The sequence below is a fragment of the Felis catus genome, chromosome A2, assembly GCF_018350175.1.
Source record: "Felis catus isolate Fca126 chromosome A2, F.catus_Fca126_mat1.0, whole genome shotgun sequence".
NCBI classification, from domain to species: Eukaryota; Metazoa; Chordata; class Mammalia; order Carnivora; family Felidae; genus Felis; species Felis catus.
Genome location: NC_058369.1, coordinates 79,265,550 through 79,283,588, shown reverse-complemented (window position 1 = coordinate 79,283,588; position 18,039 = coordinate 79,265,550). Strand labels below are relative to the sequence as shown.

Sequence of the window (18,039 nt, the reverse complement as noted above, 5' to 3'; positions counted from 1 at the left end):
GGCAGTCCCTTCTTAAGTGTTTGGAGGGCAAACATAAACAAGCCTTCAGCTCATGCCTCCTTACATTTCCCACCTTGATTTCAATGACCTTCTGAATTGTCAAAAGTGGACTCTTTCAAGGAACTGGGAAGGAATTGTATCTTAATGTTAATCGCCAATCATGCTGACATGAAATGCTTCCTCCTCTCCTCTCCTCTCCTCTCCTCTCCTCTCCTCTCCTCTCCTCTCCTCTCCTCTCCTCTCCTCTCCTCTCCTCTCCTCTCCTCTCTCCTCTCTTTCTCTCTCTCTCAGTTCTGTTGCCATATGGTCACACTTACTAATAACAATAAAACTCCAAATCAACAGGGGAGAAAGGCGGCTAGGGCTGGCACCTGGCATACCGCTAAGACAGACGGTTTCCAAAGCAGGCGAGGCAGACGAACTCTGGAAAACCAGAGGCTCCATATTCCGATGCGCAAGGCCACAAGGCCAGCTCCCCAGTGGGCTTATATAAACACCGTTTCTCAAGCATCCTTGGCCCACAGATACTCAGGTGTTTAAAGGATTATAACCAGTAGGGAGCCCTGCCCTTTCCTTCTGTGATTTTCAAGGGTATTTTGAAGGCAATCATTCAACGTCAGGGTGTACCTTTCCATAAAACACTGTGTTGGCAGCCTCTCCTTGGGAGTGCGTGCTGTCTGACATGATGACCTAAATGCCCGCAGAGCACTGGGTCGGGGGAGGGGGGAGGAATGCATGGATGGAAACAAGGTGGCCTACCGCAAGAGGTCTGGGGTGGTGGGTAGAGAAATGACAGTCTAACTTCTCGGGTTCGTCGGCTCCGTCCATCTCCCCTTCATCACTTGACAGTCGGCTGGTGAGGTCACCTCCAGCTGGGGGTAGCGGGGGTTCCGGAGTGCAGCCACTGTGATTTGAAGATGTGTTGCTACTGATGCTATTTGCAGATGATGGTCTAAGGGCAAGGAGAGAAATGGACAGAATAAACTTTTCTGAGGCAGCAAGACCCATTCAGCTGAAGGGAGCTCGGAAGGAGACCCATCGGCTTTCTCGACGTACCAAGGAAGGCAGGTCAATGGCAGATTGACACAAGGCAAAAATTCAGGCTGAGAGCAGGTTGGCTCTCGGTTAGAGAGCCGACCAGCTCTCTAAAATGATCCCATGGAAGTTAGGCCCTGCCGGGCTTCAATTCAGGCACCAGGGAAAACTCCCATAGTGTAAGTGGAACATAAAATACAGTACTGTAACAGAGAGTTAACTTCAAACCAGTCTTCTAATGAATGTAGTCACAATTACTCATCTCTTTGCACCTAAGTAATTTTCACTTGCCAGATAGTTGCTTCTCTCTGAAAGTAGACCCTGACAGGAAGTTCAACAGAGTAAACAACTTCAAACCAATTAACAGACCATCGGTGATGATGAAGATAGCCCCATACTTGTTGTTACTCTTAAATTATAGCTTTATGCAACTGTTACCCTACTGGCATGAAAAAAGGTTTTGTCCCAATGATGGAGCACAAGTCTCTTACTCCACAGCCAGATTTGTTTCTTTTTTTTCTTTTCTTTTCTCTCTCTCTCTCTCTCTCTCTCTCTCTCTCTCTCTTTTTTTTTTTTTTTTTATAAGTAAGCTCTATACCCAACGTGGGGCTTGAACTTATGACCCTGAGATCAAGAGTCTCATGCTTTGCTGACTGTGCCAGCCAGGTGCCCCCAGATCTGTTTCTTAATATCAAGTCACATGTAGTTCAATTGTATCTTCTGAGGATGGATGTGTCCATTTAATTTTTGACAAGCCACCAGAACCACAGGCTGGCAAGACTGTCTTCTAGTGGGTTCTGAAGAAATAGGTTTCTTTTTTTTTTAATTTTTTGTTTTTTAACGTTTATTTATTTATTGTTTTTTAACGTTCATGTCTGAGCATGAACGGGGGAGGGACAAAGAGAGAGGGAGACACAGAATTGGAAGCAGGCTCCAGGCTCTGAGCCATCAGCCCAGAGCCCGACGCGGGGCTCGAACTCACGGACCGCAAGATCGTGACCTGAGCCGAAGTCGGACGCCCAACCGACTGAGCCACCCAGGCGCCCCTGAAATAGGTTTCTTAATGAAGGCATGAATGAGTTCCTTGTGTATGAACAAAACCTAGCAGATCTCATCTCAATGACGGCTGAGCTTATAGAAAAGCAGTGTCATAGTCAGAAGCACTACATGCTTCACAAGCAGCAAAAAACAAAACAAAACAAAACAAAACAAAACAAAACAAAACAAAGCAAAACCAAAATCAAAAACAACACATTCATGTTGGTAAAAGAGTTAGAAGAGGAATAGTCAAAGTTAGCTGTCAGTTGTTTTTTCTGCTTTTTCACTTTCATCAGGTGATTGACCAAGGAGAAATAAAGGGAGAAAAAGAAGTTTTGGAGAAAAAAAATTAGTTTTCTGTATTCTTCTCTGAAAGCTGCCCCTTCAAGCAGTGTGAAACAGCACCGTTGATTTTCTCCCTATTCCCTCAACTTCCCTCGGAATTCTTCGTTGCTCTGAAATCTTTCCAGCTGTCAAATACCTGAGTTCAAGCCAGATCCCCAAAGCACAGTCATTTAACTTAATTATTTATTAATGTTTATTTATTTTTTGAGAGAGCGTAAGTGTGGGAGGGGCAGAAAGAGGGGAACAGAGGATCCGAAGTGGGTTCTGTGCTGACAGCAGTGAGCCTGATGTGGGACCTCAACTCACGAACCGTGAGATCATCACTTGAGCCGGAGTTGGACGCTCAACGGACTGAACCACCCAGGTGTCCCAAACACAGTCATTTAAAGCAAAGCCACAAAGGTCCCAAACGTCCATCAACAGATGGATGGATAAAATGGTATATCCATACAATGGAAGGTTAAACCTTAAAAAAGAAGGAAATTCTGTCACGTGCTACAACATGGATGAATCTTGAAGACATTATGCTAAGTGAAATAAGCCAGTGACAAAGGACAAATATTGTATGATTCCACTTATATGAGGCACCTAGAATAGTCAAGTTCATGGAGACAGACAGTAGGACAGTGGTTACAGGTGATGGTGGATGGGGAATGGGGAGTTAGTGTTTAATGGGTACAGAGCTTCAAAATGAGATGATAGAAAGTTCTGGAGAGGGATGGTGGTGATGGTCGCACCACAAGGTGAAGGTACTTATGCCACATACTGTACACGTAGAAACGATTAAAATGGTAAATTTTACATTATGTATATTTTACCATAGTAACGAAGCCCATAAGAAACCAAACCCAAGGCCCCAGGTAGTTTTTTTAGTGTTACTACAAGAACTCTGTTGCTGTGACACTTTGTTCCTGACTGTCACCTTCCCATATTTATGAAAACAAAAATGCCATTCATTCTGCATGTTCAAAGTGTATGGTCCGGAGGACACATCTCCCCAGGTGCATTCCCACATACCTACTCCCTTGTATCAGAAGGGGCAACGTTATTGCCTATTTACGGCTGAAGACACATACAGGAAAACAATGCTGATAATGCTGAAACATATAAAGAAAGAAAGCAGCATCCATAATCCTGCCACTCAAGATCAAGTGCTATTACCATTCTGATTTATATCCTTCCAGATTTCTCTACTGTGCATACACGGGCACATGCATTTTTAAGCAAGAACTGGCTCACACTGTATATACTATTTTCAGACATGCTTTTTTTTTTTTTTTGCCTAGTGATGTTGTAGAAATCATTCCATGGGTAGAATTAGATCATTTTTAATATCCCCAATATTCCATAGTATGGATAGATCATAATTGACTGAATTATTACTTAACTATGTCTATCGATGGACATTTATGTGGTTTCCAAAATTTCTAGCAGCCTCTTTTTGAGGCCTTTCCCACTGTGTTAGGACCTCCTTGTCCTACAGGAGATAAAAGTGAGCTGGATTTTATTTAGTGTGATTAATAGCATCACAGTTATGTAGGAAAATGTCTTTACGTTTATTATTATTATTTTAAATATTTTTTAAACTTTATTTACTTATTTAGAGAGAGGGAGAAGAGAAGTCGCCTCCCAAGCAGGCTCCATAAGAGCCTGATGCAGGGCTCAAACTCACGAATGGTGAGATTATGACCTGACCCGAAATTAAGAGTCCATTTAACCCCTAAACCAAGAATGGGAATTTCACTTATCTTGCTAATGATTGATTTGTTAAAGGGTGTGAAAAATACATAAATTTTTTTTTTTCCTCTGGGGAGATTGCAAATTTTCCTCACTTTTAAAAAGAGACACAAGGAAGTGGTCTCCACCTTCATCTGGAAGTACCAAGTACCACAGCCATCTTGCTATAAAACTTTGAACATGAAGCCCGAAGACTGAAGAGGGTGGAATAAAAGAAAGGCAGGGAATATGAGCCGATTCCGCATCTTTGGGGACTGGTGCCCTGTCGCCTCTGGACTTCTTGTCACATGTGATAACAATTTTTTTTTAATTTTTTAATGTTTATTTTTGACAGAGAGACAGAGCATGAGTGGGGGAGGGGCAGAGAGCGAGGGAGACAGAATCCGAAGCAGGCTTCAGGCTCTGAGCTGTCAGCACAGAGCCCGATGCGGGGCTCGAACCCACAGACTGCGAGATCATGACCTGAGCCGAAGTCGGACGCTCAGCCGACTGAGCCACCCAGGCACCCCAACGATTTTTTTTTTAATTTTAATTTTTAGAGAGAGAGAGAGACAGAGTGAGACAGAGAGTGAGAGAGAGAGCACATGAGCGGGAGAGAAGGGCAGAGGGAGAGAAAGAGAGAATCCCAAGCAGTCTCCCCATCAGTGCTCAGTAAGGACCCTGACATGGAGTTCAATCCCACAGCCCTGGGATCATGACCTGAGCCAAAATCAAGAGTGGGATGCTCAACTGACTGAGCCACCCAGGCGCCCTGCATGTGATAAAATGTTTAATTATTTAAGCGATCAGGAAGACTAGGTTTTCTGCTACTTGCACTTGAAGCATCCCAATGGATACAGAGTGAACATGAGATTTTAACATACTTTGAGAAGACAGAACGTGTCTGCAGAAGTGTTAACTGCAGGGCCAGGAGCTGGCTGACCACAGAACCTGGAGCTACCTAGGGCTGCAAAAGTCATGGGTGAGGTGTGGGCTAAGTCTCGAGGGAGAGCTGAAGGTCTTCCCACGTGGTAGCTGGACCTACAGGTCAACACCACGACCTCACATGGCCAGATGATGCACCACTGCCCCTGCCAGGTCCCACCTTCTCCAACCAACTCTCCAACAAGAGAACAAAGGTTTACTCTGCAGAGAAACTGAACTGGAGAGACCCTAGACAAGGGGCTGCCGGGCTCGGCAGAGATCAGGAGAGAAGCACAGGGCTGGAAACAAGGTGACTGTGGGCCATCTCTAGTTAGTGGGCACTTCTGGAATGCCTATCACCATGAAGGATTCATTCCGTGAGAAACTGAATGGCCTTGAAAAAGCTTCCAGATCTTGCCTCTGAGAATCCTTTTTGCTGACAGACCCACACAAAGACTTCCAATCAGCCTGTTAGTGCTTCTCTTTTAAATGTGAATGGTTAGGCACCCCACCCCCGCTTCAGCTCAGGTCAGATCTCGAGGTTCATGAGTTCCAGCCCCACGTCAGGTTCTGTGCTGACAGCTCAGAGCCTGGAGCCTGCTTCAGATTCTGTGTCTTCCTCTCTCTCTGCCCCTCCCCTGCTTGTGCTCTCTCTCGCGCGCTCTCTCTCTCTCTCTCTCTCTCTCTCTCTCTCAAAAATAAATAAACATTAAAAAAATTTAAATGTGAATGCTTAGGGATCACCAAACATTCCTGGAACATCTCCATTATGAGACCGACTAGCCAAACATCAAATGCACAGCACGAAAGAAATCAAGATAGCAAAGGAAAGAGGAAACAACTAAAAAAAAAAAACCTATCTTCAAAGATATTAGAATGGTATTACCTCTGCAAAATGATAGTATCTTGTATGATATTCTGAGAAGCAATTAGAAGTTCTTTTTATCTAAGAACCAGATCCTAGAATTTTAAAAAGTGAATCATAAGTGGATTATTTCACATTCACTTTTGAAGGTAAAATAAAAGAAAATCTTTCAGAAAGTAGAACAAGAGATGAAGAGAAACAGGGGAAAAGAGGTAAAAGAATGAAAACATCAGAGCAAAAGGTCCAACATCCAGCTAATGGGAAGTCAATAGAGAGAATAAAGACAATACTGGGGAGAAAATTAGCCAAGATGTAGCATAGGAAAATATCCCAGAAACAGGGTTTTCCAGATGAAAAAGATCCACTGAGTACCCAGTACAATGAATGAAAACAGACCCATATCCAGTGATAACCTGAAATTTTAAAGCCCCAGGCTTCAGAGATTAAAAACTGATCACGCACAAAGAAATGAGAATCTGAATGATACCAAACTTCTCAATAAAAATTTTTGATGCTAGAGGCCAATCAAAAAATGCCTTCATAATTCTGTAGGGAAATGATTTTCTTTCTTTCTTTCTTTTTTTAATGTTTATTTATTTTTGAGAGAAAGAGAGCACAAGTTGAGGAGAGGCAGAGAAAGAGGGAGACACAGAATTCGAAGCAGGCTCCAGGCTCTGAACTGTCAGCACAGAGCTCGACACGGGGCTCAAACCCACAAACCATGAGATCATGACCTGAGCCAAAGCTGGACGCTTAAGTGACAGCCACCCAGGTGCTCCACGCAGGGAAATGATTTTCAATCCAGTTACATACTCATAGAGATTATCAATTAAGTGTGAGGGTAGAATAAAAACATTCAGGGGTGCCTGACATCAGGTCATAATCTTGAAGTTCTCGAGTTTGAGCTCTGCATCGAGCTCTGTGCTGAAAGCTCAGAGCCTGGAGCCTGCTTCGGATTCTGTGTCTCCCTCTCTCTCTGCCCCTCCCCGACTTGCACACATGTGCTCTCGCTCTCTCTCTCTCTCTCTCTCTCTCAAAAATAAATAAAAACATTAAAAAAATTTTTTCTCAGGCGTGTAAGGGTTCTAAAAATTGACCCCCCTTGAACCTTTTCACAGGAAACTGATGGAGGAGATACTCTACCAAAATCAAGGAGCAAGCCAAGAGAGAGGAAGGCAATGGGGTCCAGGAAACAGGTGCTCTGACACAGAGTGGGTGGAGAGACTTCCAGCATGGCACAAACTCTATTTTTCATTCTAAGTCTTTTGGTTCTATTTGACTTTTGAGCTATGTGACCATTTTACTTGGATTAAAAAAAAAATAAAGTTTCATTAAGGAAAAAAAGAAAACAAATGGTTGAAACACTTAAGAGTAAATTCTGCTTGCCAGATAAAAGAGCGATGAGGGGAGGAGAATTCTGGAGAGTGAAGCTGAGCATGGAAATCCGTGTCCAGAGCAGAATTGGCTCCGAGAGCGGAGCCGGAATCACGAGTGATGATGGTGTGCAAGGCACCAGTGAAGAAGGAGCTCTGAATGTGTTCCTTTCCAGGCTTGTTTCACTCGAGATGTATCCACCCTCCTGGCGATGATGGGAGACGCTTCCAAGACGTTCCAGCAGAGCCTGGGGAGGGAAGGAGGGTGCTGGAACCAACCTGTGTCTCAGGAAAAACAAGGCTTGGCAGGGAGTGATGGGGAATGGGACAACCAGTCATGGGAAGGTGTTGAAAACATTGCTCAAGTTCGGTAAGCTGCCATCCCCCTCAGCACGACATCACCCTCCGCTCTCCAGTTACCAGTCTGGTCTAAAGACAATGTACGTGATAAAGGTCCGTGCCCAGTTCCACTCAGGGAACCTTATAGAAAGTCCCCTCCCCCACCCCTTGGATGAGGCGTGAGCCTCGGGCTGTCTGAGTGCTTTGAGGAAGAGAACACAAGGCAACTGACCTTAACTGGGTCCTACTATGTGCGAGGCATGCAACGTACGTTTTCTTGTGCGAGTGACCCACTGCTTTAGGTGGGTATAAGTGCTATCTACACTTCTCAGATGAGGAAATGGGTGGCAAAGCTACTAACAAGTGGACATGAGACTTGATACGGTCTGCTTGACTTCAAAGCCCCCCATATTGAGAAATGGATGCAGAAAAAGCAGAGGGACAAATATTCAGCCGAGGCTTACAGTGTAGCCCTAACATTTGTCCTAATGAGGCACAAGCTGGAGTCGCTTTCACTCCAGAAGCATCTTTGCCCTTTTTTAGGTATCCAGAACCTTCTGTCTGTCTCCGCACTACCCTTGTCAGTCTAAGAGTCATTGGATTTTGCCATTTTTATACTTTAAGATTAGATGTGCGAGCGTCTACGAGACAGAAGGGAATGTGCCTAGATTTTGTCAGTCTTGGCTTCCACAGCCTATCTTTTCCTCCCTCCCTCCTGGGGGCCAGAGACTGGTTTGTCAGAGCCTGGCTTAACCCTCTGCTCTCCTCCCCCTTTCCTAAAGAATCCTCATGGTTTTGGTTAGGCTGGTCATCCATAGCTCTTGGGATGTTCCCTTAGAGTCGGGACGAAGAAACAGAGCACAGTAGCATGTTATTCAAGGGCCCCCAGGTTGGTAAGCAGTGGCCAGAAGGATGGGCAACTGGAAATTAGGTGGCACCAAGGCCTTTATTACTCACACTGCTTTCCCATGAAATGCTACTACCACTGACTACCAGTTTCCATTAATTGAGTGCTTATTAGGAGCTTAGTACTTATCACTTAATTCTTCTTAGCTCTGCTTTACAGATGAGCTGCTTGAAGCTGGAGAAACCCAGAAACAGGATGGTGCTCATCTTGTTAGTAAGCATGGAGCTGACGTTTGCACTTCCAACCTTGTTCCAATGCTTGTTATCTGACTTAAACTTGTCCAGCTCTAGACCTAAGTTCTTTTCTCAGGAACCCTTGACAAGAACGGGTTGCAGTTCAAGAATATGAGAAGTGAAATATTTTCAAAATTGCCAAACAATATGTAAGAAATAAATTCATACAGGGCACCTGGGGGGGCTCAGTTGGTTAAGCATGTGACTCTTGATTTTTGGCTCAGGTCACCATATCACATTCCGGATTGTGAGTTTGGGCCCCACATTGGGCTCTGTGCTGACAGTGTGGAACCTGCTTGGGATTCTCTCTCTTTGCCCTTCTCCGGCTTGTGCACACGGGCATGTGCTCTCTTTCTCTTTCAAAATAAACAAACAAAAAAAGAAATTCACACGTGGTAGCATTTCCTACAAAAGGATTTCATGATTGCGAAGGGATTACAATATTTCCATTTACATGTGATAATTTTTTTGCCAATTAGCAATAATTAGCAATAATTACTGCGACTGAAATATTAAATTTTTTTTAATGTTTATTTATTTTTGAGACAGAGAGAGAGAGAGACAGAGCATGAACAGGGGAGGGTCAGAGAGAGGGAGACACAGAATCCGAAACAGGCTCCAGGCTCTGAGCTGTCAGCACAGAGCCCGACGTGGGGCTCGAACTCACGGACCGCGAGATCATGACCTGAGCCGAAGTTGGCCGCTTAACTGACTGAGTCACCCAGGCACCCCGTGACTGAAATATTATATGTATTGTATATCATGAATATGAGGAAACAATGTTTTATGTTTTAGGTGAGGACATTAAAATTCTTTTTTTTATTTAAGATTTTAGTTTTTTTTTTTATGTTTATTTTTTACAGAGAAAGACAGAGTGTGAGAGCAGAGGAGGGGCGCAGAGAAAGGGAAACACAGAATCTGAAGCAAGCCTCAGGCTCTGAGCTGTCAGCATAGAGCCCAACATGGGGCTTAAACTCACGAACTGTGAGATCATGACCTCAGCTGAAGTCGGGTGCTTAACCGACTGAGCCACCCAGACGCCCCTAAAGATTTTAGTTTTAAGTGATCTCTATACCGAACATGGGGCTTGAACTTACAACCATGAGATCAAGAATCACATGCTCTACTGACTGAGACAGCCAGACGCCCCAAGGAGGGCATTAAATTCTGATCATGCTTTTTCAATCCCTGATTGTATGGCATTTCATCCTAAGTAAAACCAAGTGAAAAATAACATTATTTCCCACAAAGTTTGAGCAGAGTTCATCCCTGAGTTTTCTGGTGCCTACCTCAACCTTGAAAAACATCTTTAACAATTATTGTTAGCCAACATTTATAATGTACCCCCTTTGCCTCTTCCATTCAGAGACATTCTTTTTGCTGATTAACCTCATTCTTTCTCTTTCTTCTGCTTTCTTATGAGAACATAAACACTTGGCATTTCTCTATTGACAAACATTCCCTGGAAAATTAAGTAAAAAAGGAACATTAAGAAGCAGCTCTTAAACCTCCACTGCCTGTTTTTGCTTTTTTAACAGCTGCCCCATGGCTTCTCCGTTACACCAGGTACTCTGTCTGCTAGGGTGAGAAATGCCTCCATCTTGATGGTGAACCTGAACCATACGATAAAGAAGGGTTTTCAAACTGGGTTCCCTGGAGCCCTTGGGGACTTGACAGGGTTCCCTCGGGTGGGCTGGGGGGACAGCAGGCTGTGAGTTATATGTGTGATGGAAGCAGAGCTGAGCTGGAGTTAGGTGGAGGCAGGTCTGCTTTTTTTTTTTTTTTTTTTTTAACGTTTATTGTTGAGAAACAGAGAGAGACAGAGCATGAGCAGGGGAGGGGCAGAGAATGGGAGACACAGAATCTGAAGCAGGTTCCAGCCTCAGAACTGTCAGCACAGAGCCCGACATGGGGCTTGAACTCACGAAATGTGAGATCATGATCTGAGCTGAAGTCAGATGTTTAACCGACTGAGCCACCTAGGCGCTCCAAGGTCTGCTTTTATATTGGGTACCATGTACGGTTTTGTAGGAATAAAAAAGTCCTACAGCCACAAAAAAGTTTGAAAGCCGCTGTACATAGGCTTGAATCCCCTCCCAGAAATTTGGAACAGAACCATCTGCTGAACTCCAAAGCTAAGGAAAGGTAATATCCTTCACCAACATCTGGCGTGACAGTAAGAAGTAGGTGTAAAATGGTCCTGCAAAATGGTGGGACACGTAAGTTGGTAGTAACAACACAGCAATGGTTATGATGCAGGAAATGTGTGTGTGGGGCCATTCCATCTACTGTGTCCTCCTGAACCTGAAGCCAAGGTCGGCGGTTCTGACAGAGGGACTCTGGCTATCAAACTGGATCTGGCTTGTGCCAGTGGAAGGCATGAAGGTGAGAACCCAGTAGATCAGTAACAACTGTCATCAAATATTTGCTTTTGCTTTAAAAATCAACTTCATCCCCTTCTTTTATAACTATGTTCTCTTTAATCTTTAAAAAATTTTTTTTAAAAAGCTTATTCATTTTGAGAGAGAGAGAAAGAGAGACAGAGTGAGTATGCGAGCAGGGGAGGGGCAGGGAGAGAGGAAGAGAGAGAATCCCAAGTAGGCTCCCAACTGTAGGCTCATGAACTGTGAGATCATGACCTGAGCCGAAATAAAGAGTCGGACATTTAATCGGCTGAGCCACCCAGGCGCCCACAACTGTGTTCTCTTCATGCCTACTTGCTGACTAAACAATTACCCCTTGAGATTCATACTGTATGCGTTAAAAATGATCTGAAAATACCACTATCTGCAAGTCTCATATTTTATTATTAATGTTTCCTTTTCATGAAGTTCTGGGTATTTGAGTCTTATCTTCTAAACTCTAGATTCTTTTTTTTTTAAATTTTTAATGTTTATTTTTGAAAGAAAGAGAGAGAGAGAGACAGAGATGGAGTGCTAGTGGGGGAGGAGCAGAGAGAGAGGGAGACACAGAATCCAAAGCAGGCTCCAGGTTCCAAGCTGTCAGCACAGAGTTCGACATGGGGCTCGAACCCATGAACCTCGAGATCATAACCTGAGCTGAAGTTGGACGCTGAACTGACTGAGCCACCTGGGCACCCCTAAACTCTAGATTCTTAAAAAGCAGGCTCTAATTTCGTTCATCTCTGTACTACTGCTTGGAAGTACCTAACATAGTACAGGCATACCTCAGAGACATCACGGGTTTGGTTCCACCCCGCTGCCATGAAGCCAATATTGCAATAAAGTGAATCGAATTCATTTTTGGGGGGGGGGTTTCCCAGTGCATAGAAAAATTATGTTTACATTGTACTATAGTCTATTAAGTGTGCAATGGCATTATATCTAATTTACATACTCTAATTAACAGACACTTCGTTGACACAGAGACATAGTGCGCGATTGCTGTTGGGAAAATGGCACCGACAGACTTCCTCGATGCAGGGTTGCCCCATACCTTCAATTTGTAACAAATTGCAGTATCTGTGAAGCGCAATAAAACGAGGTCTGTCTGTACCTTGCTTATGAAGCAAGCACTAGATAAATATTTGGGAATGAAGGGCTCCCTGTCTTATTACCTGGAAATCGGTCGGCTGCTTAGTACCCCACGGCCCATCAAAACAGACACGCATAGATTTTAAATCGTTCTTAATCCAAATGGGTTTTAATTCTGTTTTCTGTTCTTTCCTTTCTGTCCAGGACAACCAAATAAAACCCCAAACAGATGGCTCAGCTTTCTTGGTGTGGAGGGAAATGTAAGGACAAACAGCCTCTGTGATGCCAATTTTCCTTTCGCCCCGATCAGAGGAGAGTCGTGGAAAAAAAGTCACAAGATATCATGGCAAATGGGCTCCTAAGGTGTGAGGACTACCCCACTCTGTGTCGGGAGCGTCCAACTAATCTAAAAACCCAGGCCACCAGAAAGTTGCCCGGTGGCTGATACAGCTCAGCCTTTCCAGGTATTAATTTCCAGATTACTCTTGCTCTGTAAAAACACATACTGTCTGAAATAGATCTGCTATGGTGATGATGATGATAGTGATGATGGTGATGATGGTGATGAGGATGACGACAGCAGGAACACCCACTGAACACTATACGGTGGGCATTGGCCGAGCCCCTTATGCCCGTGATCTCACTTACACTTCACAACCGCCTTACGAGGTAGGGCTCTTACGACTTCCAGATGCCACGTGATCAGCCCACACACGACCCAGCAAGGCAGAGCCACTTGACCAAGGACTCAGGGCTTCTACTGCCGAATGGGACTTACCTAGGAAGCACAGAGTTAGGCGGCCTGGATTTTGCAGGGGATGCGACTTTCGGTTCTGGCCCAGAGCTCCCCGAAGGTCCTGGCAGAGAGTCCTGCGCTGGCCCCGGTTGGTTTGGAAGTACTTCCCTCGCCGAAGTCAGGAGATGCTCTTTATCTTTAACTTCTTTTTCGCGGGACTTGGCTTTGTGTTCTGCCAGAAGGAGGTCAAATTGCTTTTTCCGGCCTGGGACTGCCCTCCGATGGCTTAGCGAATGTGTCTAAGGAGAAGAGAGATGAAAAGCACAGCCTCTTTGATCAGCACATAAACCTGCTTCCCCAGGCCCTCCATTTCAGAAACAGCAATTCATGGGAATTTGGAGGTGCTTGAAAAGTCAACTTCAAGGCAACGGCTCCTGTTCTGTGGCTGGGAAGAGGCAGACACCACACAAACGCAACCATGCCCTACACTCCTGGCGTTAAGAAGCCAAAGCTTCCTCCAGAAAATGGCTTAGGATGACCAGCTTCCGCGCAGAGCCCACGGAAACCTCTCTGGATGAAAGGCAACGGTGAGGGCGCGCTAGAGTTAATCCAGGTGCAGGTGGGAGGCTGGCTTTGGCCCGGACACACACGGCCGGCCACCGGGCAGAGGGGGCCACGGCCTCGAGCCCGGGGAGCACTAGCACTTCAGTGTGAAATACGGGGGCCGGGGGCTACCCGATGGCGGCCGCCTCGCGTGGGCTGTCCCCGTGGCCACCCGGCGTGGCCGGATCAGGGGCGCGGCCGCTCGTCCTCCCCTCCGGGGCTGCCTTTCAGGCGCTGCCGCCGTTGCCGCCGCTCCCGCATACATTAAAACGTAGCAGGGTTTAGAACCGCCTGTGAGTGCCTATAAATACAATTTACTGTCTGGCCTCACAAGTAACAGGGGAAGCCTATTTTTTTTTTTTTTTTTTCCTTCTTAAAAAGCCAGCCAGCTTGAGGCAGGCACTCTGCTACCATGGAAGAGAAGAAAGCATTTCCCTTACAAAGAACAGCTGGGGGTCATGTCGAGGTTCCACACCCTGCCGTGTGCAGAGAGTGGCATGCAAACATTTCGACAAAGGCCCCAGCGAGAGCAGGAAGTATTTTTTATGGAAAGAGAAATACCTTGCAGGTGAGGGATCTTGTGCAAGGTTTCTTTGTCTCGGGATCCAATACTCCACAGTGTTTATTTGGGTCAAATTCTCTCTCTGGTTTAAGAAACAAACAAAAAATATAAGAAAAAAGGAGACTAAATAGGATTTGGCATTAAGACTACATTTAAAAAAAAAATGCACATTTGCACCAACAAGTGAGACATTGTCAGGCAATCTGGGTTTTTTGTTTGTTTGTTTTGTTTTTCTTTTCCTTTCTTTCTTTTTCTTTTTCTTTTTTTTTTTTTCCCCCAACCGGCCGCTAAAATGCTTCAAGAACCGCTCAGGGGAAAATGGCGCTCCCCTTTGACCCCTGAGTTCCAGGTCCAGCTTCGGGAGGGATGTAAATGCAGCACAAGGCGCTGGGGGGAGGGTGGGGGCAGGCACCGGAGGGTGAGGAGCCCTGACGCTGTCACACTTTATGTCACTTGAAGAGTTCCCCAGGTACTTGGCACTTTGGGCATAGCTGGCTGCAGACCAGGAAGAGGGCCTGAGGCCCAAGGGCCACTGTGTCCTGGGCGGCTCCCCCCACCTTGCCTTCCTGCTGGTTTTTAGCCATTTAAGTGGGAGATTATTCCTTGACAGGTCAGTGTGACCTGCCTCTCTTGTGCTTTGCCATGTCTTCAGCACCAGGCTTTCCGTGCAGCCGCGCTGACCAGAAATGTCGTTTACCTGATTCGGGAATGTTCTGGCCGAGTTGTAGGCAGGGGCAGGGGGAAAGTTCGGGTGTGTGCTCTATGTGTGTCTGCATAGTTGTAAGTTGCCTGGAGGGCAGGGCCTGCTAGTCTCCCAGCTTGCTTTGCACCCAGCACGGGCCCTGTTGCTCCAAATGGGAATGAGCCAGGGCTAGCCAGCCTGTTGGGGCTGAAGGGCGGCTGCAGAGAGGCTAGGCTTTCTCCAGTTCCCGCCTTCTCCCTGGACTGTGGATGGCTCATGGTGAGGTTACTTCTAAGGACGCTGAACTTTTTATGCCCACTTATGGATCCTTTGCTCCTTCTGGATTACAGCAATGCTCTCTCTCCCCCTGGAGAAGGAGGGGAAGTGAGGCAATCCCTTAAGGACCCTTTAGGCTTCAAAGGTCCACCTCTCAGATGGTCTGTGCTGTTTCTGGAAGGCACCCAGCAGACACCTGAGTCCTGAAGCACAGGGATGACACAGCTCTTCTGGGCATTCAGGGAGGCCGGCAGCCGTGTTGGTGGGTGGGTGTGCGGGCGGGGGTTGTATATAAATTTGGGAATGTCTCCTTAAGAGGTCTGAATAGCTGCAAACTAAAAGGAGGTTACTTGGAGCACAATAACTGAATGTGTTCTGTTTTTAAAAGAGGGTTTGGGGGTTGTGCTGGTGGCTGCATCGGTGGTGATGATGATGGTTCGATAAAAAACATTCTGACGTCCAAGACAGATTTCCTGGTTGGCTATCAAAATGCCTCCCACCTCTTTTTGTTTTTGTCATTGTCATCATCATCTTCTTCTCTTTCAAAGACTTGATTTTTAAGTAATCTCTACGCCCAGTGTGGGGCTCAAACTCCCAACCTCAAGATCAAGAGTTGCATGTTCCACCGAATGAGCCAGCCAGGCACCATCCCCCCCCCCGCCCCGCCCCCCTGCCCCGCCTTTCTCTAGCTTCACTTTTAGGACTAGAAAACTGTGAGGCCTGGAGACGCCTGTTTCCTGTGTGCCCTCGCTGCCCACCAAGGAGGGCCTGGGCGCCGGGCCCCAGGCTGCCTGCCATGGAGTTCTTTCCCTCAGGCCTGTCGGAGTCAGACCGGGGCCCGGATCCACACCAGCTCTCACACTGGCCCGCAACTGAGCAGGTTGCTTGGCTGGGCAATAGGAGCTGGCCGCCAAATGTCAAAGCGAGATAGAAACAAGCGAGATAGAAACAAAAGACCCAATGAGACAAAACAACCAACAAAATGCAAAACCAACAGACAACAAGAACCCCCCCCCCCGCCCCCCCCCATATAACTTCAGGTCAGGGTGCAGGCTGGCAGCCATGGTCACGCTTCTGCCTCTGGACACTGCCCAGCCGGGCCTACTGGTTTTTCCAGGGATGTTACTGCCCAGCTCTGCAGACTGAAATTGAACTTTCCATTCAGGAAGAGAGCCAGGAGTAGGGGGCTCCTGTCTACACAGGGAGGCCCCGCAAGGCTCCAAGAGACTGCCAGGCCCTACCTTCCTTCCTTGATAGTGGGTGAATAGTACATAGAGACATTTTTAGGGTAAAAATTTTCTGAATGCTTTGGGGCCAAAGTACTTTTAAGAAATAATTTTTTTTTTTTTAAGTTACAGATGTAAGACAGGAAAACCAAAATACACATTAACACAAAGTACAAAATAAAAATGACCCACAATTCTTAGGTTGATCAAGAATTATGCTCCTACTAGAGGGCCCAGTTTCTCTCTCACAGGGTGGTTTTCGTTGTATTTTCTTTTTTCTAGTCAACATTTGATAAATGCCCATGGTGTGTGAAGACGTTATAAAGTTTATAGCTTTTCTTGGTCTTTTGGAGGAAGCAGAACTGCCAGATTTAGTTCTACAACAAATCCAAAGCCAATATCATCCCTATGGGGGCCTCTAAGGGCAGCCATTGCCTCAAAGACTGGCCAAGTGCACCTTTCCAGGCATCCTGAGTGTCTATGCAGACAACCAAGAAGTAGATCTGGGAGAAATCCCTCAACACCTCACCTGCTGTGCTAGTCCAAGCATTCCTGGGTGGCAATTCCAACCTGATTATGTGGGAAAGGCAGTGGTAGCTCCAGACCACAGAATCAACATGGCAACCAACTAGACCAAAGGACAGAGTGGGGTAGATGGGACTGTCCCGAGCCCGCCCTGAGGTACCGTGGGGTATCATTATGGTTGTCCACCTTCCCTGCACTGAGGCTTCCATGGAAACCCGGGGAGCAGGCCAGCCTATCAGCACACGGTAAGACCATCACAATGCATGGGCTGTTGTGGTTGGTGGAAAGCATCCTGCCTCCCGGGTCAGGAGGATCAACTCCCACTGAGTCGAGCGAGAGACCTCGTCCGACCCGGAAATAAGAGAACCATTTCTCCCTCGCATTTTTAGGCAGGGGTCCTGTTTGCACATAAATTCCATGTCCCCCTTAAAATGAAACAGACCTGCTTAATTGTAAGAACACACCGCTCCTTGGTTACGAATATGACCCAGAGGCGCTCTAATCATGAGCCCGACTCTAACGACACAGACACATACCTGAAAGTCTCCTGTAAGGCTTGTTGTTGTTTTTGGTGCCATTTTGGTGTTTCTTGTCTATTGTGGCGGGCAAAATTCCTTTGCCATTTAAGATCTTCTCTGGGGAGGGTGGCACTGACTTAGACATCAAGACTGGCTTAATTAAAGGTGGGGTGGAGACGGCAGAGGACGAGGTGGAGCAGGAGGTGACCGCAGTAGTGGTTGTTGAGTTCATTTTGACATTGGCACCATCTGCCTTCACTAGATTAGGGATTTTCTCTAAACTGACTACAGGAACCGGAACGCTGAAAAATAAATGAATAGACACACACAATTGCCTTCTTTGATACATCTGGTCCGCTGAGAAGCTATACCCGCTTACCCTCATCAGAACACTTCCTTATCACTTATTTATACTCCTCTTATAAGCGAGCAGCGCGATCCCTTGATGGGAGGGAGATTTGTGCCTTGGAAAGGGCCAACGGGGGGTTCGAGGCTGGCGCAGCGCCAGGGATGGCATCGGAGCTGACTGATTACCTCCTGTACCGGCTGTCCTCATAGACCCTGCAGCTCCCCCTTCTCAGCCCTGACATGTCGGCGGTCTCTGAGACAGCACCTTGGGCAGAACAAGGTGCCCGCTGTGAA

General features: G+C 46.3%; 1 protein-coding gene across 12 annotated transcripts in view; it reads right to left on the bottom strand.

Annotated features, from left to right (window-relative positions):
* ATXN7L1 (ataxin 7 like 1) overlaps window positions 1-18,039 on the bottom strand; it is a 248,244-nt gene that overhangs the window by 16,594 nt on the left and 213,611 nt on the right. For all 12 annotated transcript variants that reach the window (XM_023250261.2, XM_023250262.2, XM_023250263.2 and 9 more), the window contains 4 exons: window positions 17,416-17,699; window positions 14,170-14,252; window positions 13,048-13,304; window positions 760-952 (listed from right to left, as the gene is read on the bottom strand). In XM_023250261.2, the coding sequence (XP_023106029.2) occupies window positions 760-952; window positions 13,048-13,304; window positions 14,170-14,252; window positions 17,416-17,699 (817 nt within the window). The remainder of the gene's footprint in view (window positions 1-759; window positions 953-13,047; window positions 13,305-14,169; window positions 14,253-17,415; window positions 17,700-18,039) is intronic.